The 25,767-nt window shown below is 38.2% G+C and overlaps 1 protein-coding gene across 4 annotated transcripts; it reads right to left on the reverse strand.

Annotated features, from left to right (window-relative positions):
* Positions 1-69: 69 nt before the first annotated feature.
* On the reverse strand, positions 70-25,767 carry LOC112572852. Of its 4 annotated transcripts, none has more exons than XM_025252766.1 (4): positions 25,738-25,767; positions 19,988-20,055; positions 13,838-17,627; positions 70-12,088 (listed from the first exon to the last, which is right to left on the reverse strand). In XM_025252766.1, the coding sequence occupies exons 3-4, from the start codon at positions 17,508-17,510 to the stop codon at positions 8,373-8,375; spliced, it is 7,389 nt and encodes a 2,462-aa protein (XP_025108551.1). In that variant the 5' UTR covers positions 17,511-17,627; positions 19,988-20,055; positions 25,738-25,767; the 3' UTR covers positions 70-8,372. The 4 variants fall into 4 exon arrangements, with proteins under 4 accessions (XP_025108551.1, XP_025108552.1, XP_025108554.1 ...); XM_025252767.1 differs by lacking the exon at positions 25,738-25,767 and adding an exon at positions 25,480-25,721; XM_025252769.1 differs by lacking the exon at positions 25,738-25,767 and adding an exon at positions 25,480-25,721 and having other exon boundaries at positions 19,873-20,055.

Here is a 25,767-nt window from a genome sequence, read left to right on the forward strand (position 1 = left end):
CAAAAGAATGATAAACACTTGGTGACATGCCAGACTTGCCGACACAAGACCACAATTCAACAACGAGACTTTTCCATCAAAATTTATACAGAATACATCTTCAATAATTAACAATACAAAACACACAAGAGTCAAAACATGCTAAATTTGTCTAAGAACTTTACAAAAGTCTTTAAAGCAATGGGGATGGGGGGAAGCACTAAAAGTCGATCTATTATGCCAATTCAGTGTCTACCATTCAGACTGCGGTCTGCTCGAAACGCCAGCCATATCTATTGTTGCTGGCATGAGTTCATTCACTTCATTCAGACCAACGAATATTGCTCCACGTCTGAACTTCAGTAATGATGAGACATTTGTAAATTTTGTTCTTACTTCACCAGAAGGAAGGAAAAAGAAACAACAGAAATCCTAGACTCAGTTCTTGTTGCTTAAAACAGCAGATCTGCAATGACTTGGGAATTTGCCACTGATGCAGGTTCTTGATCCTTACAAGGTCTCGCCCATTACAACCCCCTCATTCCGCCCCACCCATCATTTCAAAAAAAAAAAAAAAAAAAAAAAAGTACAGCATACAGTACGTACAAAAAAGCAAAGTCGGTGATGTCGTTGATGATAAAATGGTGCTTTTCGACTCGGCCAGCCAAATTTTAATACAAAAAAATTGCAATATTTTAACAGAATGCTGAACTCTTCTGAGCACCCAAGTAATCTGAGTGTACTACTATTACGTCATTGCGACGCCCTGCTCAATTCTCGGTTTCTTAAGTGGGCAGGAAATGTGCATGCTTACTATTATTTTACAAAGGTAAGAGCGATGTCTTAAAAATGGTAAGACAGGACGAACCACATTTCCATTTTTGAATTTTTTTTCTGCCCTTTCTTCCTTGCGCACATACCACCTCCTCCATCTCTCTCAAACACACACACACATACAAAATGAGGACGGGGTGGGAGAAAATTACTTGTTCGAAAATAAATCGGTAATCTTTTAGCTCCAATGGAACACAGGTAATTAATCCTACAGTTAATTGATATGTTCCCATCCAAAACATGTATCTATGTTCTTCTGTTTCACGAAACTTAGTTCAACTAAATTCGCTGCAAAAGCATAGCCACTGAAAGGATGCAGGACCCTACAATTTAAGCGCGTCAAAATGTAGGTTTAAAATAACTCCTAGGTAATAATAGAAAGAGTATTGGACTTCTCTGAAGTACAAATAAATAACCCAGAAATTTCTGCTTCAATAGCACCCAAAGTGTGTTTAGCTCGAAGACAGAATGCCAAGGAAAAAACAAATAAGGAGGTACAATGGGTTTCGTTTTTGGCTATCAGAATTTGACAACACGACGTGAGAGAAGAGAAAGCGGGACAAGTCAGAACTTTCCGAAATCGAAATTCACAGTTATGCCTTGGAAGAAGCAACGAGAATAGAGCTAGTTGGTGACAGCGTTGCTCTGGTCCAGGTTAACAGAGATTTGTCCACTCTAGTCCCACTGCCCATACTCTAAAATACTTTTATTTTAATTGGGTCACATAAAAATTACCAGCAAAAAAAAGAGAGAAATAAAGACCAATGCAGCAGGGATGACATTTACTCCAGTTAGCTGTTTTTATCATGATAAACTGTATCACAAACACACACCTAGGGATGAAGAAAGGTGGCTAGCACACTTCTTTTTTTCAAAAGTTATTCATACATTTGGAAAAAAAAAAAACGTTTTAACCCAGGAACCAAATGAAACACTAGAACAAGCAGGTTTTCGGCTGAGGGTGTTTATCCCTGTCGATGCTGTTTTTGAGGAGTTTGCCAGCGTGCTGAGTCTACTGTTTGACATACCTTGTTGTCTGCCTGTTGATAGATATAAGGACACGGCATGGTAAGTAACAATAAACCATCAACAGATAACAGGCTTTGTTTTCATGTTGTTTCATACTTAGAGGCAAAGCAGATCAACTTCACTTTCTGCTTTATATCTGAAGTTACAAAGTTGATGAGACCACACAGCACACCTGAGAGATGAAGTAAATAATGATGAGACAAATTAAAAGACCATGACATAACAATAGCTTAAGATTAGCTTAAAATTTGTATCCGAATCTGTTTGAGAAAACAGTTTTTAAAAAAACTCAAACATTTGAAAAGCAAAATGCATTCTAAAAGCTTTACTAAAAGCAGTTTCTAAAACTATCTGAAAGGTGTATATATTTATATTTTTATATTTGTATATGACTTATAACAGCATGAGTTGGGTTATTAAAAACGATGACAGTACATTATTTAAGAGCAATTATTGTGTAAAAATGCTGAACACAGAGAATCACAACTTGATAATTATAGTTGTACACATACTGACCAACAACTGCCACTTTGTTCTGTCTAGACGGGGAGACAAACGTCTAGGACCAACGTCTAGTAATGTACAAAACCACACAGAAACAGTCACAAAGCACAGTCACACACTTTCTGCTGTTGACAATAGTCATCAAATCACTCCAAGGAAGGATATATAAATATATATATATATGACAAAACACAGCTGAAGTATTTTGGATTATAGGATTCAAATCTTAAATTATAGCAAACTGAAAAAAAGTATTTCCTACCAAAAATATTACAAATCCAGTGTCATCTACATGCCTCAAGAACCATACTTTCATAAGTCATAATTACTTATTTAATATTCTAAAAATAAAACCGCTCTTTTGCTTCTCTGAACTTGCACACTTTGGGGTAGTAGAATAGGAAAAAACGAACATGACTTATGAAATGCATTTCCACATCACAAGATGGACTGACTGATTCAACAACTGACATCAAAATAATATATGGATTAACATGGACTAAACAATCTCTGTTCTGTACATTAATACAATATGCAGCAATCTGAACCATGTCAAGCAAGCCAGAATGACAACAAACTGAGCTGAAGCTACTGAAAAACAAGCGACTGATACCAGGAAAACTGCATGCTCCTCTCAGAAATGGTGGGTTAAGGATACATTGAGGAAATAATTTTAAAAAAAGGTCTTTAGGGACTTAACATATATTCAAGATAAAAATATGAGAAAAAAAACCCCAGTAAACTGAAGAAAAATAAAACAACTAATTTTATACAGTGGTGTACCTGTTCTTCTGTAAGATGCTGTCAATAACATTTTCAAATGCTTTTTGATACAAAAATTCTTTGGTGAAATCAGGCTCTTTGAAGAAAAAGAATTGCAGATATCTCTTCTTAGTGAATGAGGACATACAAGTAGTAGAAATGATGAAAGATAAAAAAATGAGCATAATTTTGGCTTAATAAAAGAGATCATGAAATGGATTAATAATAAAGCAGAAATAAGCAAAATTAGATTGACATATACTCTTAGAACTTTTAAAATATAAAATGTATATAAGCAAACAAAAACTGCAAAAATCATTCTGTCACAACAGAGCTGAAAAAATTGTTCAAGTTAAAGCTGAGCAGTAAGCTCAAACTTATGTTGCCCTTGTGCAGTTTGCATATCGTTTCCTCTCCTCCAAAAATCAATTTTCTTCTTTCTTATTTACCACGAAAATTCTGTTTGAAACATGCACATGATCATCTGTTACAGACAACACTACATCTGCTCCAAAAAAAGCAAGGTTTTGCTCAGTACGGTAAAATTATCACAAAATGTTTTATCTTAACTGGGTGATATATTTAAACAACACAGGCTTCAATTTTGTGTCTAGTTTACTTTTTTTGCGGGGCTAAAACATATGTCAAACATCATCAGCAATTTTGTAATACTTTCTCAACACTGTCACATGGTTCCCAAAAGTAGCTAAATCTTAATCTTTTGGTTTTCAATGAAATAATATTAGCTACATTTCATCATAACTTTTGCCATTGGAACAAAAGGCTATTAGATATGGTGATTTGTAAGGTATAACACTATATAATCTCCTTGAACAAAAGGAAAAAATAATTTTTTAATTAAGCACAGTTTCCCCCCATTTATTTTATTACTTTGGATTCAGATTGCACAATAGTGCAGAGAAAGAACTTGGGAATACTCCCGGTTAACACAATGTCCTTTTGAGAAGAAAAAAATGCTGTTATAATTCTGCTATTTTAATGTTATTAATCCTTACTGCAAGAAAACAATTCTCTGGAATGCAGAACAACTGACTTACCAAAGCTAAATAAACATTTATATTTATATTTGGGACTCTTGGAACTTTCCATGCTCATCAAAACTTGCCACATGCTTGTGTCATCTTAACATTTCTTCGTTAATACTAGAGGAAGATCACGCATGATTTGGACCAAACTAGGTGTGTGCGCAAAGACAATCACAGCCAAAGAACACACCACAGAAATAGTCGGAGATGACTCTCAGGTATTAGCCATAAACCACTTGACACCCAACTCCTGCTTCCTATGTAAGGGCTCAACAAAACAATCACAGCAATGAAAAAAATCAACAAATTTCACCTACGACAGCAAGAGAAGGAACAGACTTCGGCTAAGATGGAGAAATACAGAAGATAAGTGTGTGTTGCCTGAAGAGGGACAGTGTTTGTAGAGGTGTTTAATAGTACTTTCTTAGTCAGCAGCAGTGCATAAGAGAGAAAGAGGAGAACAACATATTTTTGTGGGTTTCCTTTAATGTCTTCAGAGCCAAAGTTCTGAACCTCCCTTGTACATGAATTTCACTCAATATCTGAATAACTGCAACAATTTTTTTTTTAAACATGAAATCATGTAACATCACAGACGCCAGGTCATCCTAATGCGACCCATTATTTAAATCTTCAATAATCATAGATTTTCCTAAAACATCTTCACTACCACATCCTCACAGCAATACTTTTCTTCATTTAAAGCCTTCATTTCTTAGTCTGCATTATTATAACACCCATCATGGCCGTTGCATCATAACTTATTCTTGTAGACATTTCGCTGATCTTAATGTTAAATTGCCACAGAATTTTCATGCTTTAGCTCTGGTCACTATAACAGAAAATTACATAAGCATATGCAAAGATTACATCCACATATTAGGGAGATAAAAGTTAACTTATTAAACCATTTTAGAGATTTATGAACATCTTGTAAAAAAAAATAATAAACACAAAAAACAATCTCAGCTTTGCTACTGACAGTATTGGAACAATCTGATGGTTGCTTTTCTCACTACAATAGAGAACAACTTGGCTGTATGACTTAAGCCATTCTAAGCAGCATATAGTTTCGCTTCCATTCTTTTTCTAATATTTATCACAAAGACTAGCTTCAGTTGTTTGGGGGTTTTGATCTGTCACAAACTAAACATTTTCTGGATGTGCAAGGTAGTTCCAAGCTTTGATCGAATTTCATTATGATTGAAATTGAGCCAATTTTATGTGGCATTTTCAAAATGAAAAAAATCCTAATTCAAATATCAAAGGACAGCTCTTATCATTCACAGTGTGTGCCAAGCTATATTGCAAAGAGGGTTTTTAGGCACACTTTGGTTTCAATCTTTCAACAGCAAAGCTTTGTGTTATCAAGACAGGACCTTACGCACTAAACTTGCTGCTGTTGATCCTCAATACACCTACCTGGGATCTCATAAAGCATGGACTGATACCGAAGTAGCCAATACAACATCATAATAAAGAGTCTGAATGTGTAATCCTAGCATTACAGCACAATAAGACCAAAATCAAAAGAAATTCAGATGAACCAATGAGCTGTGATATTGCTTGAAATACTTCAGTGAAAATACTGAAGTGACAGACATGGAGATATAAATGATAGTAAGATTATAGCCACTTCAGGCTATGCTGAGACTTTAACTAAACCTTTTAGTCTTAGCATGACTGCAGCAAGGAAAAGTAAAACATAATTACTGTAATATAGCCTCCCCTTATCATTTCAATTCTAAATTATATTTGCTTCAAAACCAGAATGAGAAAAAAAATCTTCTATGCATAATTATATATATCTCTGTATGAGCATTCTTCTATATAATTAAATGATGAAAAACCTTTACTTAAGAAGTTTAAAACAAAGAGGCTGGCATCAACAAATAATGAAAAATGTCATGCTTATAGAAAGGAACGCCAGATGGATTGTGTATAATTAGTATTTTGTTATCTATTTAGGTACTTTAATTTCATCCTTTAACTAAATCTATTGCATTATAATGAAAGGAAAAGACTTTCTACAATATTCACTTGATACAAAAACCAATTTCATCAGTTTTTTTTAAGTTAACTTTTTTTTTTTTTAATTCCTGTGAATGTCAAACAGTTTAAAACAAAATTTTGTAGTTCACATTTAAAAATACATAATGCAATGTGCTTTAGCCAAAATACTGCTGCCTTGGAAAACCTTCAATATCTTTTTAACACCAAAAATAAATACTGCAACTGGTGATGGTGCAGCAAGCAGGTTTTTGTTTGCATGAAGCCAAAGCTCAAACAAACCAAAGACAAGCAGAATGATGCTATTAGCTTCCCTGATTGACAGTAATAATTTTATATACCAATTATAGAAGAACGCAAGTTCAGTGAAGCTTTAAATTATGCCTAACAAATCACGCATGGCATGAAAATAAAGTTGATATCCCGCCCTCTCTCATATCCCACTTAAAAATAAAATCTTTAACTTTAAAATCCCACTTTAAAATCAAATGTTAACTTTTCTACTATCGAATCCTATAACCCACGCGCCTTTTTTTTTTTTAATGAAAATTTTCCCTGATAAAAGTGGATGTGAAGATGATGAAAATGATGATGCTAAATAGCAAAAACATTCTTATGTCTAAAATTGTGTATATCATATATCTATCATGTACCTTATTTTTAAGCCTTTGAAATTCCTTTTACATCATCTTTCTCACATAAATAAACCATTCTATCCAACTTTATTTGGGGCAGAATTGTGTAACTCACAACCTTTATATCATAATCAATAAACCCTCTTTGCCTTCAGTCATGTCAAAATAAGGTGGCAATAAGTATATTGCAGAGGAAGTGTAATGAAAAAATAATCTTTTTTCTTCTCAAGTTAAAAGTAAAATATGAAGTACATTTGTACTTAAAGCAAATGAAAAGAAGGCTGATCTAAATGAAATCTGGTAATTTTTCTTTACGGCTTTGTCAAATGCATATAAAGTGAATTTTCTCTGGCACAAAGCAAATAAGGGTTTATAACATACATGGCATTTAAGACATCAGACAGTAAAGAATATTTTGACTGGGTCAAGAATGAGAGAAACATGCTTTACTGATGCAGGTGAATGGTGCAGGTTTTCAAATGTGAAGAATGGATGGAGAGGGTGTAAACAGGCCCAACTTCTCATAAGCAACCATACATCTCTTTAATTTTTTCTCGTAAACTAAGATGATTTGTTCTTGGGGAGATAGAAGCCATTAAATATTTAGTTATATCTGTGGTTCTACAGGTAGAGACATAAAGAAGCTATAACAAATACCTGCACATTTTAAACAATGTGGTTCTAAACATGAAACGCTCACTAAATCACGGCTGTTGTTGATCCTTTACACATCAAGAACACAGCAGCGGTAAATACATTGCAACAAACAATAAAATCCAGAGTTTGATTCAATACTTACATAGTGTCAGAAAACCAGTAATATTGTAATATTAATGTTATTGATACATTAGCCATATGCTGCAACTATTATTTACAAGTACGGCCTTGCAAATGTAACACTTACATACATGCATACAAGTTCTCCAGCATGCACTCTTGACCTGCAGATCATATAGATTCACAATATGTAGTAGTATTCTATCTGCACAAGTTAAACTACGAGAAAAACTTTTCCACACATATTTTTGATAAAAGTCAGCTCTTTCAACGCCCACTAAAATTCAGAGATAAAGAGCGAAGCCTTCAAAAATACTACTTAGAGACATAGGCCGGCTATATTATTATTCCAGGAAATTTGGATGCACATGTAATTCTCTCACTCATCAACACAGAAAGATGAAAAAAAACATGTCAGATTCTGAAAGAGACCACTCTGTATGTTACCGCATTCCAGAGCACTGATTGCTGCTATCTTCTGGCCGTCATTCGGTCCCTTGGGATGCCCACATGTACTAAGCAGCACTCACACTGCTTTGACATGCATCAAAAGCTTGTGCACAATAATTCAAGGAAACTTTCCAGGCATAACACTTCTCTATGCAAAAGTTTATATCAAACAAACTTGTGATGTCAAACCAAAATGATTATGCAACACCATGACAGGTGATCATGCTATAAACTTCTTCCATGAGGTGAATGCCTTTGTTTAAAAAAAAAGTTCTTCAGCCTTTTTAATTATTATCACGGGATGAAGGAAATAAAGATGAGTATGAACAACCATTCTATTAAAGGGTCACTCAAAAGTGTACCTGTTCATGACATTATACAGCATACCACACCGATATGGGTCCTGCATTTGATTCTCCCCAGGTGATGGACGTGCCATAAAATCCCGTTCCTGTGCCATGGTGGCTGGGTTCCCTGTTAATTTGGCCGCTGCGGGATACTGCCTCTCATCTATGAATGGATAGGCTGGATTTTGATGGGGATAGAGACTGCGATGAGGGTAATCACGATCAAAGACAGAATGCTGAGCTGGAGTGGTATGAGTGAGAAATGCGCTGTTGGTGTTATCCGACAACTGCTGGGCTGCATGGTACATGGGATCACGACCATAAACAGCGTATTTGTCTAGGTTGAAGCTGGCACTGTTGAGGGAGTTAACACCTACTCCTATTCCACTGAACATGTCTGCAGAGGTTGTTGGGGGAAGTGGCCGGAATTCGCTCATTGATGCGGCTGTCTGACGATACCGTTCATCAAATGTTTTTGGAGTGGTACCGCAGGCAGTGCGACTATAGTCTAACCCTGAGGTCCCCGTGTATGGGTGGCTGCCAAAATAGGTACTCAGATCGAAGCGATCCAGTTGAAATGGGCTGGGTTCAGATGTTAAATCACGCTGAGTCTGAGATGATGATAATGATGCAAACATATTACGGTCTGTCACGCTTGTTCGCACAGAGGGATCAAACATGAACTCACGGCCTGCCAAGTAGTTGTCTTTCGTGGGGAATGGAAAAGGAGTGGTAGGAGCATTGGCAGAGCGCTGCAGGTAGGTGGGTGCTTGGCCCCAGTGAGAGGGTCGTGCATCCTGGCCAGGCCAAGAGTTGGTGAAGGGATGCCGCGGCATTGCCTGAGGCACTCCTGGGGTGCCTGCAAACATATCTGCACCTGCCATGGTAGCTGGCCGTCTTAAAAGTGCACTGGGATTGGGTGGCCTCAACGATGATTCTGGCAATCGGGAAAGACTGCGCTCAGGTGGCTGAGGTGTGGGTAAGAAAGGGGTTGTCATACGCTGTCGCTGAAGCATAGCCTCGCTTTCAGTCAGTCGCATAAAGCTTGGAGTGCTAGGTGGAGCAGGGAAGAGGTTGCTATTGTCACGTGCAGCCCCGGATGCCAAAGGATTAAGTGCAGAATAAGCATCAAATGGAGGCTCAGGAAGGCGAGGCAAAGCAGAGGGGGTGTCGCGCACCAAATGTGCATCCATGGGTCGATCGTTAGCCAGGATTTCCATGCGACGATGGGATGACAAGTCTGTGACAAGATTCATGCTGCTGGTTGCCGTAGGTGACAAGCTGGTGATTACACTAGTAGGGGCACCAGTAGGGGACTTAACTCCAATCTCTCCTGTGCTCCGCCTGTCATCATGGGGCTTTTCTGCTAGTGCCTCTAGCTGCTGCAGACGACTTGGTTCACCTGCCAGTGGTTCCGACAAAGAATCATCTGGTTGTTGAGCCAGGCCTTGGAAATACTGATATGTACTTTCAGCCTCACTGACTGGAGTGGCAGACGTTGGATTATACTGCACCACAGAGTGTGGCAAAGACACATCATCACGCATTCCATCTGAATGCACAGAGGGTACCGGTTCTGACATAGATTCAGGCACAGACCCTTGGGACTGCAGCTCTTCCATCGAGTGCTGTTGGTGGATTTCCTCTCTGTGCATTTGATGCATGTCTTCCCGTGAGTGCTGCTGAGGATACTCCTCTCGGGAGTGTGGCTGAAGCACCTCCTCTCTTGAATGCTGCTGCTGATATTCCTCTCGGGACTGAGACAATGGCTGCTGAAATTCCTCCCGAGAGTGGGGCTGCTGGAAGTCCTCCCTAGAATGCGGCTGCTGGAAGTCCTCCCTCGATAGTGGCTGCTGAAACTCTGTAGCCTGTGAACCTGGCTGCTGAATATCAGTCAGAACAGAACTTGGAGTAGGGTTGGAGGCATCAGTGGACATGGGCATCTGTGTGGGAGGTGGAGGAGATGGCACCATCTCTTCCTCATCAGATGTTTCTGGTGGAGGTGGAGCAGGAGCTCGAGGAGGAGTCAGTGGGATGTCATTAATGACTTCTTCATCAAATGAGTCATCTTCCTCTCTTTGGTCCATCATCTCAGCCTGTAGCTCTGCTGGAAGTGGAATCAGCTCATCTCCCTCCTGCTGTTCAGCCTCTTCATTCTCTGACTTTGGAGATTGATGCAACAGGTCTCCTGGCAAGGGAGAAGCCGGGGGGCTGGGTGATTCCTGGGGCTCGGGAGAACTCTCCTCCATTTCTTGGGAATCAAAGTCTCTGTATGGGCTTCCCTTGCCCTGTGGCATGTTCTCCTCCTCTGACTCCATGGCTGAGTCTGGTCTAATGGGCGATGGCTCTTCATCAAGCCTAATGGACTGCTCTTTGGCACTTAAAACCTGAGATCTTCGAGGAGACCTGCTGAGCTCACGAGGATTAATTTCAGACTCCTGAGGTGTGATCACATCCTGATCATCTTTCTGAGGCTCATCAACTTTTTCTAACTTTTTCTTTGTCTTCTTTGTAGCTGCCTTCTTCTTTAAAGAGGGTTTTTTCTTTGTCGTCTTCTTTTTAGCCACAACCTTCTTTGGTGGACTCTTCTTGGGAGGAGACTTCACGGATTTCTCTTTCTTATTTGCTGCCTTTCTTGGTGGAGTTTTTCTTGTTGCCTGTGCTGCTGGCTTGCCTTTGGGACTGCTAGGTTTCTTGGGACTACTTCGTGTTTTAGGACTTTTCTTTCCCTTTGCAAGGGCACTTGGTTTAGGTGGTGTCTTCTTCACTACGCTAACCTCCTTTGAAAGCTTCTTTGCTGGAGCTTTCTTCTTTACTGGAGATTTCTTAGTTTTAGATGGAGACTTCACTGATGGCTCAGTATCCTTCTTTTCAACTAACTTGATGTCCTCTTTAGTATTACTCTGTTCCACAGATTTCTTGCTGACCTCAGCAGCATCTTTTGCAACAGACTTTTTCTTCTTTTGTTTTGAAGCTGATGGTTTTTTGGATTTTGAGGTTGTTTTGGGTGCTGGTTTGATCTCAGCATTTTTGTTTTCATCTGGTACAGCTTCTTTATCTTCCCTTTCTTCATTCTCTTCCTGTGGGATCTGACTACCTGTCTTGGAAGACTTTTTGACTGATTTTTTCTTCTTTGCTTTTGGTTTACTATCTGTGGTGTCCACCCGATTGTTAGCTTCATCTAGTACATCCAAAACAGAATTTTTCAGCAACAGTTCTTTGGGTGGTGGAGGAAGTGGTGCTGTGGCAGCCATTTTGCTCTTGTTTCTCTTGAATACGCCTGGCTTTGCCTCATCACTTGAATCATTATCCGAGTGAAATTCATATAAATCTACCGGGCGAAGTTCAGTGATTGTGACTGGTAATTCCCCACTTTCACCAGCTGGGATGATTACATTAACAACTTCAACATCCACGACCATCTCCTCTGCACCAACAGGCACAGTTGCTATGTCAAGCTCTCCAAGTGGTGTTAAACTTGCGGAAGAGGCTGCATCCATGGAGCTGTTTTCTGAGTTACTGACCGGCACGCTTGTGATGCCATGGATTTTTTTCATGTGCCATTGCAGAGATGACTTTTGCCGACAAGTAAAGGCACACTTGGAACATGACACTGGCCGCTCGTCTGTGTGCTGTCGTAGATGGACCTTTAGGTTGTCAGAATGCCTAAAGGACTTGCCACAACCTGGCCACTCGCAGTGGAAGTTGCGCTCACCTGAAAAACAAAACACAAGGAAAAAAATCAGTTTGTACAACAAAATTCTACTTTCAACGTGTGTGCATTTTGGATGTTCACTCTAAGGGCACTGTTCATGTACAAAGGCTCATTTATAAGTTCTGTTTTGAGAAGTTTGTTCAATCTCACCCCAGAAAAGCTCAATTTCACTCTGACTGCCTGGAATTACCGAATTTTTATTCTTCCAAAAGTTCGGGCAGCATCTACCTGTGAGTAAATCAGTACAAGTCTGCACACATGCAGACATTAACCCCCACACACTGTAACTAATTGGCTTGCTTACTTTAAGCAGTGTGGTTCTTCTGTTGTGGCCCTATGCTCCACTGGGGGGCAAATAGGAACAAGAAGAAGACTATGGTTCTTCTAATGTTCTTGCAAACTTTGAGGGCTAAGTTTTACTTCAAGTGTAACTTAGATTGTTTTAAATACATTCAGAAGCTTAAATGTAGTATAAAAAACGCATTAATTACAAAAATTGGTCTATAAAAAATAATAGTGCTAAACTGTAATGTGTTAAAAATAGTCTTTTGTGCAATTCATTTAACACAAAAAAATGCTTCAAAACTTTTTTTTAAATTTGTTAAAAATTTATAACTCCTGTCCTTTTTGGTTGATTTTTTTAAGCTTGATGTCTTTATGTTAGTAGATTTTTAAGATCTACTAAACTATGTCAGTGTGTAACGGTAAAAATTCCTTTGGTGTATTAATATGTTTGCCTCTAGCCATTTTTACTTTAACTTGCCACAGTCCTTTCTTCTTTCTTTTATTAAACAATAAAATTCAAACAAATGTCAGATTTTTGTCTGGAAAGAGAAATCAACGTCTCTGACATTGTTAATCGATTTTCATTTTGTTGAAAATGGAAATGAGGGGTGGGTGGGGGGGAAGAGTACCCATAGTTGTAAGTTCTTTATACAAAGTAAACAGAAATGATGCAAAATGTGATGCATTGTTAATAGGAAAATGTTTACCTGCACAGAAAGAGATGACAAGCTAGTACTAAAAATCAAGAGTGTCTGCTCTTTTGTCTTTTCTAAACTGCAACTTAACCAAGAATAGCATCATTATGATAATTATTTGGTAATTTTTGCAGAGTGCCCAACACATCTTTGGCTATTTCACAGAGAAGGTGCATGTGTGCTTGTCATGCCATGCCCTCTTCTGAAACAGTAATGAGGGCTATGAGGTGTTGTACCAGGTCTGTTTCACTTTCGATTCTTTCCAGGATACTTTAAAATACTGCTGCTGTTGTGGTAAAAAGCATGTCATTAAAATGTACACATTTTTTGTAATACTGGGAATAAGTTGTCTGTGTAATCTTACTGTTATGCTTAGTAAATATTAGATTAGTATACTAATTACAATCCTTTATATGATTTTTAAAATAATCATTTGGACACCAAGTACTTATACAGCATTTTCTTCAAGGATCTTTTGCTACTACATATTACATGCACACACAAGGACATCATCCCTATGTGGACAGAATTCAGGTTCAGGCAAACAATGCCCCTTTCCCCACTCTCACCCACCCACACCCCCAAATAAACCTTTCTCCCATAACAGCCGATGCTAACACCAAAAAGGTCAAAACAATTAAACTCAAATCACTAAATATATTCATTAAATTAAATGACAAATGCAAAAGATGCTTCTTCTTTAATATGTAGCCTTAATTTATCTTGCTGAATGTGTAATATAGGCTAGTAAACAACTTGATTCACCAACCTGTATGTGAGATCTCATGCCGTTTAAGATGGCTCAGCTTGAAGAACGAGAATTTGCATCCTTCCACAGTGCAGTGGTATCTCTTTGGTATGAGACGGTGAAATTCCTCTTGGTGGCTCTTAAGAAACTTTGGAGTCCTAAACTCACGATTGCAGTTTTCAATATTGCACCGATATGGACGAACCAGTTCATGGCTGACTATGTGCCCACGTAGGGCACAGGAGGATTTGAATGCTTTGTCACACTTATCGCACTTGTAGGGGCGAATCTGACTGTGAACCTTCATGTGCCGCTTCATGTTGTCTTCTGTCGAGAACATCTTGTCACACTTGAGGCACTGTATGTCCTTGGGACGCTGGATGTGCATGTTCTGCACATGCTTGTGCAGGTTTGCACGGTAATTGCTTTGGTAGTTGCACTGCTGACAGTGGAACAGCTTGGGCAGGTCTGGGAAGTGTGTCTGGTGGTGCACCTTCAATGAGGACTCATATTTGAACTGCTTGTTGCAGACGTCACAGGTGAAGGGCACAGGGCCCTGACAGGTCTCCAGGTGCTGCTCCATGGGCACAGAGTCACACTTGACGTAACGATTACACTTCTTACACAACTTACAGTCCAGTTTCACATTGTGCGCTGCTTGTAAATGCTCTTCGTACTTGTCTTTTGTGTCCACCATGAACTGGCAGCGTGAGCACATGTACACGCTGTGAGTCAGCATGTGGCGGGCCAAAAGACTCACCTTGCTGGCACTGTACTCGCATGTCTCTTGTGGACATGGATAGGGCAACACCACAGACTTCTCATGCATCTTTTTCATGTGCCTGCTCAGTGCTGCCTGACCTCTTGTTTTGTGACCACACCCAGGACATACAACAATGTCCAGCTGCTTCTTGTACTTTCGAGAGCCACCACTTCTGCTACCACTGCCACTACTAACAGGTGTGCCCCCATTTTGTGCAGAACTAGAATTATCCACCTCTACCCTTGCTTCAGTATTCTCTTCACCTGAGCCTGAAGACTTACTGTCACTTGTGGCTGAATTTCTATTTTCATCATGAGAATTTGAAAAGCCATTTTCCTTAACATCCCCTTCACCTTCTTGACCCTGAAGATGCTTGATTTTTTTGCTTTTAGATGGAGACTTCTTCTTCTTAGTGGCTTCTGGAGCATTATTATTGCTTTCGTCTTTTTCCTTCTTCTTCTTTTTTTTGGGAGAAGGCATGCTGACTTGCTCACCTGCAATCTTTTCTGAAACCATACCTGGCCTTTTATCTACCTCACTATTTTCCTGGGCTGCATCAGCTTTACGTTTCTTGGACTTTTTAGGTGATGTCTTTGTGGATGCTGCATTAATTATAGAAGGTCCCTCTATCTCAGTCTGGCAACTTTCAGTCACGTGAATTACTCCACAACCTGCACCAACCTCCTCTTGTGACAATGAACTGGCAGTTTCATTTCTTGATGCAGTGGATGTATCCTTCTTTGCTTTAGGCTTTGATTTCTTCTTCTTAGGCATCTTCCTTGTTTCCTCTGTGATCGTGGGATCGATGTGACCATTTGGAATCACTTCAGAAGGCGTTGGCTCGGTTCCTCCACTACTGCTTTCTTCTTTATTTTGGGGGGACTTCTTCTTCTTCTTCTTATTTGGAGGAGGCTTAGCAGTGTCTTCTTCATTCTTCATCTGCTCAGAACCAGCCATTTCCAACTCTTTGTCAGAAAATTTCTGGTCCACTTTGCATTTTTCTCCACTGAGACTGTCACCACTATTCTTCTTTTTTGAGACTTTTTTAGGGGGTTTGGTGATCTCAACTGTATCAGGATCATTTGTTTCTCGTGTAAACTCCTGTGCATCAACTTTTTCCGAACTTTCTTCCTTCTTTTTGCTTTTCTTCACAGACTTCTTTCTAATACTAGCTTTTGAGGGACTGGACATGGTGGTGTCCACTGCAGTCAAAGAATGAGTTTGGACATCTTCTACAGAATTGGTCTTTGCAGAATCTATGGTGCTTGCCACTTGGCCTGCATCCTTTGCTGCTCCTGTTAGCCTATCTACTGTTGAAAGATCTTCACAACTGTATACAAAATTTGCTATGACAAAATTTATCGTTTCTTCTATTTCAGCAAGTCGCTGAGCTTTGCTTTCATTATCCTGAGAAGGTAAGCTTCTTCTAGAAGTCTTTTTAGGTTTAAGAGTGGATTTAGCACTGTCCAGTGTATTCTCTGCATCACAAGCACTGACTTTAGTTGCATCGTCCTTCTGTGAGTCCACAGGCTGCAAACACTGTGTTGTTTCAGCACTGTTTGACTTATCACCAGCAATGTTTTTTTTCCTTTTCATGCTCTTTTTCTTCTTTTCTGTCCCCTCAGTGTTTGATGACTTTGCTTTTGAAGAGATTTTACTGCTTGAAACCTTATCCCCTGTCTCAACATTTTCCTTGGTCGATGCTGCTGATGAGGAAGGGGAAGTTACTAAACCATCATGAGCAACAGAAGGCAAAGGATTAGCAGTTTCAGATGAAGCAAGATCATATGTAAGAGGTTGCTCTAGTCCATACGAGGTCTCCACAGGTGGAGTATTTTCCTGAGGTGTCAGCAGCCAGGTTGGAGGTTGCAAAAGTGAGGTGGAGACAGAGATTTCCCCTCCATCTTCATCCACACACCCACTGGAGTTGGAGATGGGCTCAATATGTGATGAAGGTGTGCGAGACTGGAGGTTCCGAGAAGGCATCACTTCCTCGGCAGTGGTAGTGTGGCCTGGTTCCAAATTTACTGAATGGAAAATGGTTGGAACCTTTTGTGAGATACATGAATGAGAGTCTGAAATATTTGTAGTGCCATCTGCAGGTAGGTCTGTGTCTGTCATAGATAACTGTGATGATAGAACTTGCTGGGGTGACGAACTAAAATTCTGAGAATGTGGTATCTTATGTAGAAGCGCCAATGGCTGATGAGGTGGTGAAGGGGTCGGTGGTGTAGGTGCAAAGCTGTGCTGCTGAGGTTGTAGTGGTGGCAGTGATCCTGTTGCTGCGACGAGTGGTTGCTGCTGTTGCTGCTGCTGTTGTGGCTCAGATGAAAACATGGATGAATGCCCTGATGCCTCAGACATCAGATGTGGCTTTGAGGTCACCAAAGGCGATGACCCTGGGGTGTAAAGAGATGGTGAGGATACATGGTCGACTGCCAACTCTACCTTCCTTTCACTGTTTCTCCGCTTTTTGGGCGGTTTTTTGATGGGCACAGACCCCGACTTCTTGTCCTCTGCCAAAGCATGCTCTAAATGTCTGTGCACTTCTGGCACCCCCTTCTCTACAGTGGTGTCACTCCCACTGTTGCCACCACTACAGCTTCCAGCCACACCTATCACACCATCTCCCTTGATGTCCACCACCACCCGTGAAGAACAAATGACAGGTGGGCCAAGTGCAACCACAACATGGTTAGCGGCAGCAAGCCGCTCTGCCTCACTTAATGAGACTGGCCGCCTGTCACTAACATCCCAGCTGAGGCAATGCTTGTCAGCGGTCACTGACGACACGACAGGAAAGCTCTTGCTGGCATCTCCCTGCATCGACAGCACAGGAACTGACGATGCTGGAAAAGATGCCGCAGCAGCAGATGGGAGGTTCCCAGCATGCTCGTGGCGCACCCGACGTTTTTCCACCTTAGTGCGCATCGCGGAAGTAGCTTCTCCTCCCACTCATGACAGGTAACCAAGGTCTGGCTCCTTTTGCATTGTGCATTACATACCAAATCAACAGTCTCTCTTGGGAAGTTTGTTACAGTAACACACCTGAAAAAAGAAAAATATTTTTCAAATTCTCACGAGATAAGAAGTTGTACTGTCCACTGCCCTGTCTACAATAATGGCTAAAAGCAAAAGGGCCACAAAGAAGGTGCATCTGTGAACAATACAGAAACTGTGATTAATGAACTCTGTTTCACTTGACACATTGCCTCATTTGATCAGGACCCTGTCAGTGTTTATCTTGTTTCTCTCTCATGATCTCCCTCATCAAACCATTAAAACGACTCATTTATATCATGTGCTTATTGTGTAGGCTTGTCTACAATGAATTCATCCCTTTAACTATAAACAAGTGTGTAATGCTAATGTATATTTATTGGGGATGGGGGTGTTGTGATATATAGAACAAATTTTCAGTTAATATTTAAAAAGATTTTGTAAAGCATCGTGAGTCAGATTTGGGTTGGGGACCAGTATTATATAAATTCTCTAATTATTCATCACTGTTTTGGATTGTAGTGACCAGGTGAATCAGAATTAACATTATAAAACATAAATGAAATTTATCTGGTGGAAAAGGATACTAAATTAACAGCAAAATATCAGCCATAACAAGCACTGAAAACAAAGAAACACATTCAACCACAACATAGACATAAACAACAGAAAGAAAAACAGCACACTTCTTCTGTTCTATCACAAAACAAAATATAGATATAGAACATATGCCACTACTGTTTTCCAATTTCAGAAATATAACACAAACTGGAATAAGTCTATTTCTTGTTTAGTCAAAAGTGACAGAACCTTGATTCTAGTTAAAAGACACTTCTGGATAACAATAGTAAAGTTTCAAGCACTTTTTTTTTGTAAAGGACCACACTTCCGTCTCTGGGTAATTGAGCACACAGTACATACCTATGGGACAAAATGAATATAAGCTATGTAAATAATAAGAACTATACACTATAAGCTACAACTTTATTAATATGCAAGGACAGTTACAGACAAGAATTATAGTTGCTCACATGCTAGCAATATGCAGCTCAGTACAAGCATATACAGGATGAATACAATGCATGAAGTTCAAGATATTATTATATACACATCAACAGGATAATGCCACAACAATAGTAGATACTGTTGGTATACTATATTAGGTCATCCCAGTTTGACCTAAACATCATGGCCAGGGGAATTCATGAAGGGTGAAAATTTGTTTAGAGTTGACGTATCTGCAGACAGATTAAGAGAACTCACATACCAGTATGTGATCGGAACAGTGAGGATGTGGGATATGCCTTCCTAAAGGATTTGCTGATTACATCAAACAGCTATATCCCTCTGCTTGGTTCTGGTGATCTTGGAACAGATACTAACAAAGTAGACAAGACTGTTCCTGTTAGCTAGCAAAGACAAAGACTATACAAATTTTTAGTCCTTTCTGCTAGGAAGTGCTTAAAAAAAAGGAAAAAGCAGTTTTATAGATCTATAAGAAGATAATTTTCACATCTTTTTGACAAGAGGTATAAAATAAAAAGAAATAACACCTGATGCAATCGGTGGGGCTCATGACAGCAATGCCCAATCTTCATGAGCACATCAATTATTATTCATATTAGTTTTAAACATTGCATGGAAAGGCCAAGACAACATATTGCCAGCAGCAGCAGCAAGCAGCAGCAACAGCAACAGCAGCAACAACAACAACAAACATATGATACTAGAAGCAGCACAGCTATTAATGTCTACAGAAAAAAGGTTTGCAGGAGACCTTCCAGTAGCCTGTCCAACAAATATGCCAGCAGACATAAGAACTTTGTGCTTTTCTGCGAAGTTAATGCTTTCAGAGAATTACCATAGTGACTATAATGATGGCAACATTAAAGGACATATAATCATTTTTGCAATGCCATTTCATGCTTGTTTAGTTTCATGTACAGAAGATAATGTTGTCATATAACATGATCTAAAGTTAAAAGAACATCAACAAAATGACATAATAAATGCACAAAAACAAAAAAAGCATGCTGTTTTGAATTTACATAGTTTTATACAGCACAGTATCACACAATACTCTCTCATGTACACATATGAGCATGCATGCATCCACACACAGTGCATTAATAGAAGCAAAGGAAGTATAAATAACTTGCTCAACTTTGTAAACTTTTTAAAAAATCTGGCTTTTGTGCACACAAGAAAAAAGCAGAAATTTAAAAACAAGGAAAAAAATGCTTTTCTAAACTGTGGAATGAATGTTACCAAGGGAAGAAAAAGATCACAATACCTCCAGCAACCACAAAATTTTACTGCAAACTGTATTTTCTCCCTCTTCCTGTCTCATGTGTGTGCACATGTTTGCGCACATATACAGAAATCTCTGTTCAGCTATAAATTCTAACCTTTTGCTAAGTGTAGTCTTCTTGTTTACATCATTAACAGGAACTAGCCAACCATTTTCTTCAAGCACCTGCAAACAAATTAATATAGATGCATGATATTAATGTACTTTACTCATGTTGTTTGTAACTATCAAACAAATATTACGGCAACATTACAGTTGCATGATTACAACAGCAAATTCTGCCAAAGCCATCACCTGCATATTAATCAATCTTAAAGGCCAGCCTGAGTGCAAATGTATTTTATCCCAATCACCATTTCATTAAGTTTGTTGAGTAAACATGCTAATTCACCACATCTAAGCAAATAACTGTTCAGAAGATACAGGTCAATGCGCACTCACCCACCCACTCCCACCTCAAATAATATGGTAAACATCACAATATATTTTTATGACAACAAATGAAAGTTCTATGTTCTAGTAACCTGTTAGTTGCTCCTTTGATGTCTGACCTTCGCTCCCTTTAACCTAAAAGCCATTTAAAAATAGTTTTTTAAAAAAGAAAATAAAATGAAAACTCTCATTTTATTTTGAAATGAATTCTCTCTAACATTCCCGCTCCCAAATGCTTTTTTTCAAAAACAGGATTATAAGTGCACAATTTTATGTCAAAATCAATTAAATAAGAATTTTAAATTCCCTTCCCATTTCTAAAGTCTACTTGACTTTACGGGAATGTTGCTGTGAATTTGAATATTTAATTTACAAGGATATTACTAACCCATATTCTGGTATTTATTTTGCCTTAATTTATATTTGTTCCAAACAGAAGTCTCTCAAATTAAATACAAGAATGGAGTTGATTAAATGGCTAATATAATAACTACAAAGCAGAATCACAAGTATAACACATACCATTTGTTTATAACTGATCAAATTCATTTCTAAAAATTGTGTCAAACTTAACTCAACATGGCTATGATGTTACACAGCTGAATCTTATCGTTAACTGTATTATGCATTTTGAAAGGCTCTCAGAATCTTCAGGTACCACCTTGACTGCTCGGTTCTTTAAAAAAAGTGTAATAAACATGCTATTTATGTTTAAGAAAGGTCTTTACAGTGTGTCAACAGTCTACTTCCTAAGTCATTACAAATTAAAGTAAGGAATGTCAGTAGTGACAATTTTATTTCAAAATAGAAAGCCACTGAAATCACTGTTTTATGCCAAGAATGTATTCTGCAGATCCTGGCACTGCGATCGTACTAATCTATCAAAACCAAAATAAAAAAACTATCTGGGGTAGGCACTCTATGCTTCTAACAGCAAAAACAACAAAACCATAAAAACCACATCAGATATTGCACTGAAGTCATGATAATGATTTATTACAACAAGAGGCAGATTCTGGGCAAACCATCTGTCACTGGAAGAAATCAACTGTCCAAACAGGCAAGCTAAATCAAAACCAGAATTTTTTTAATTTCTCAATACACTGTTTTGAGCCATAAATTGTCTACACTGCTTGCATACCAGGGCATCAAAATAGCCTTATTAAACCCTGCTCAATAATTTTAATGATTTGTGGTTCTTATTAGTTGGCACACACACAAATGTTTGGTGCTAAATAGCACAGAAATCTTGAAACTCATGTGACAATGACAGCAGTGGATATTGAGTATCCATCACCAATAGTCCGGAGCAGTTCACATTTTCAAATAAAACCTTCAGTAGTTATGATTGTTGTAGCAGCAATAGTAATGACCTTGTGGTCTTTGTTGTCACTGAAACAGGTCAACTATCTGCACATGTTGCTCTGATGTCTGTGTGTCACAGGCTTGCTAGCAAGCATTTGTTTGCATTACTGCTCAGCTATGGACAGGAAGGGGTAGGGGGTACAAGGACTAAGACTGCAAAAATAAAGCAGATAATAAAGAAGTTACTGTTAAAATTGATAACGTAAACAAAATTGATAATGTAAACACAAAAAATTAATGATTAATTTTCTCTCTCGTACACATACACAAATCAGTTGGAGACTGTTTTTCAGAATCATGCAGACCAGAAAGCAGCATTAACTTAAGCCTAAAATCTGCACTACTTCTCATAGTCATTAAAGTATCCATCTGTCCACATGTTATGCATAAGAAACCAATTTTGTTCTTCTTGTGACAGTTTATATTGCTTGCAGAAATGAAAGAAGCATGCAGACTTTTCAGAAGCAAAAAAACAAAACATTAAAAAGCTGCCTACAGGAGAAAGACCCCCAGCTTACAAAATCTACTTTTTATTTCAGTCTAGCTCCTTCATTTTGGTTATTGTGACAGCACAGCAGGAAATGCAAGCAATCGTTCTTTAAAAGTCTGTTCCTGAAACAAAGCCTTCCTGACAGAGTAAACAATAATCTTTCCCCTAAAGACTGTTTTTTATCTCCCCCCACTGAAGAACCATCCCTAGCGTTCATAACATCCCTCATCCCTCTATCTTTATACATTTAGGTTCTGCTGTTTTCCATTCCTTTGCTTCTGCTGTTGTTTCTGATTTTTTGGATTGCTCATTTTTCCTCCTTGCTCCAGCTCTGTACTCTGTCAGAAATAATTTAGTCAAGTTATGTGGGATGACTCAAACTACTGCAGTTTTGTGATTGTGTGGTTTTTGTTTCCTTATAGAGCTGCTACTATTTGCTCTCTGGGATAAATAAAATATTATTTTATCTAAAGCACCTCTGTATTCTAGCAAATATGGTACATTGCCTTATCATCTAGGTACCCTGTGAAATCAATGTATGATAAAATGATTAATAAAGAAAACAAAAGATTCCCCGAATGCATATTACATTTTGTAAAGAAGGTTAACTTCTGAAAAAATATGTGGGATAAATGCTGTTCAAATCTGTTGTTCAAAGTTACAAAAATACAATATGTACACATTTACTAGTCAAAAATTTGTGCAAAAGAAAATCCGCAAAATGCAAATGAATGCAGTTGAGAAAAAGAGTGTGTGAGAGAAAGAGAGATAAGGGGGGTCACAGAATGAAATATTACAAAAGATAGCTCCTCCACCTTTTATAATAAAGAATTAATAATAACCTTTATCTCTTTTATAACGAATAAATTATAAAATTCAGTTGACAGATATCTGAATTAGCATCAGGGAAGAAAAAACCTCATCTGAAGCAACCTGTTCAAAAGTATAGTTATTTCAGTTTGATTTCAAAAACATTGGTGATGATTCCTTGCCATCAGACTGGAATTGGAGGTTTGTCATATTCTGATATATTTTAGTGAGTTGTTCATGCCTCAGTCTCTTCTCTGTGACTCCAACTATGCATCACTGATGCCCAAGGGGCATGCTTTTCAAGAAACATAACCTACCTCTTATTAGCATCTAGCTAAGTACTGTTACTAGCTAATTCTGAGGATCACAAGGCTTTCTTGATATAGTGATCAACCTATTTAAAGTATTAGCTGAAATACTTAATTACTTGCTATCCTGCATGTGCACGACCTTTTGGGTAATATAACTTGCCTAATATTAGCATTGTCTAATTCTTTCTTACTTTCTTTAACGTTTTGTAATAATAATAAATGTTTATTTACAGAGTGCCTTATCCCACCAAAAAAACAGGCTCAACAAACTTACATGAGCACACACTTATCAGTATGCATCAGACATATCATACAAATTCATTCACCATCATAACTTTCTCACACACACATTTGTGAAGGATAGATAGTATGTCTATATGTGTCAAGACTAATACCAACGTAAGCCCAATATTTTTTGAAGTTATACAGCACATTAAACTTACTTCCTTCATTCCCACATGTTGCCATTTCCAAGTAATATATTTTGTATATGCACAAGTGTTATGGGACAGCTAAGGAACGCAAAAACATACACACAGAATTACATTAAGTCATATCTAGTCACAAATAGATGTATACTCTCCAACCTTTGGAAAATTATCTCCAAAAAAATTAGTGTTGTTTTTTTATTCCATCTAAGTTTTTCTTACTTATAAAAGGCTACTATATAACTGAATATGTTTTATCTTTGGGTAAAAATAGTTATTGTCTAAAATGTTCATAACTTTAGATATAACTTCAATGAGAAACAATCTGTAAATCTGTGCAGGCATATATTTACATTTTTTTTAGAACACTCTAGCAAGTATCTAAACCTTTTTGGCTAGAGTTAAATTACAGTTGTAGCATATGATCAAAATTCGTGAAGAAGTATAATGAAAAATATGTCTATTTGATGACAGTTTCAAAATGAATTTGTATATTCTTCCTACTTTCCATATTAAAGCCTGTAGTCACAGGTAGAAGAAATATCTGTCTACGAGAAGCTACTTATTTGTGGGGTATAACCGTGTATATATATATATACACGTGTGAAAACTATTTAAAAAACAAAGATGGTGTATCTAAATATCTATCACTAATTCATTTCTTGTGTTGTGTGTAGTTTGCTTTGAATTGCACAAAATTATAAACAGGACTAATGCTATTTAGCTGTGACTGGAACTTGGAACACTGGGTCACTTCATTAACAAATGCAAAATAAAGAGGACCTACTTGGGTGTGTGGCACAATAGGCAACTATACTTTTCCTTCCACAATACACAAACATGGATACCTCAAAAACTTCCTTGTTTTTGTAAAGAAATAATATCACATTAGCTGTCAGATCGCATTACATTAATTAAAAGATCAGAAGCATAAATAAAAATTCATCAAGACAATTTTCAAGAAACCTAGTCTAAGAAATGTGTGGTTTTCCATTTACGATGATATCTTCAATTTCTTACAATATGATCGTTTTCAGAACAAGAATATAACCAAAAGTACAACTCTACACTAGTAAATAAATACTGAAAATATATAAAACTGAGTTATTGCACGTAGGTATCTGGCATGTGTCAGAATTATTTTAACAACATTTATATGTGTTGATATTGGCATTTCACAGACAACTTGTGATGTAAATGATATATGAATTTGCACACATACCGCTAGGACACACGCGCGCGCGCGCACGCGGACACACACACAAGCACACCACCGATGGAAGACGGTTATGAGGGATAATGGTCATATACAGAATCACTTATCTGAAATTCACAATCACCCAAGTATAAGAAGGAGCTGTATTTTGAATCTAGGACTGATATGTAGACAGAGGCGTATCTTCCATTTTCAGTCGATCCGATCAAAACTTTATGTCGCTGTAGGGAAATAGTACAAGTGTAGCAACAGCAGAAGTGGGCCACCAAGACGCCGCGTGTAGCCAAAACAATTAAGTTAATTCTGTCTTCTCTTTCTGTTTCGTACAACATATTTGCTGATATTGATTATTTACATGGAATCGATATTGTGCAAGCAGCAGAAACCAAAATGTCAACTTCTGAAACACGCCGAGACGGGCCAGCCGAACGGAATGAAGGAGGTCAGATGTCTAGCAAGAGGTTCTAAATAAATATTCCTAAGAACTGGGTGCAGACTGATAATTCATAATGCGATCAAAAATTATGGATTACCCACTTGGTAAACAGACGGCCTTTTCGGTAGCGTGGTATCAAATTTGCAAATCCTTCAACATGATGGTGCGGCCTTCATATTTGGGATGGTGACTAGCACTGCACAAGCTAGTCTTAGCAATCGCGCAAAAATCTGCGCGTAATACTCGCTAGAAATCAAGTGAAAGACATTCAATATTCGTTTGCACATACATTTTATTTCCTGGCGGGTGTAAAAGTACCTATGTTTGTACGTAAAGAGTTACACAAATAGAGAACATACCTTCTCCGCTGCTCTAAAAATAGATTACGA

The sequence above is a fragment of the Pomacea canaliculata genome, linkage group LG9, assembly GCF_003073045.1.
Source record: "Pomacea canaliculata isolate SZHN2017 linkage group LG9, ASM307304v1, whole genome shotgun sequence".
NCBI lineage: Eukaryota > Metazoa > Mollusca > Gastropoda > Architaenioglossa > Ampullariidae > Pomacea > Pomacea canaliculata.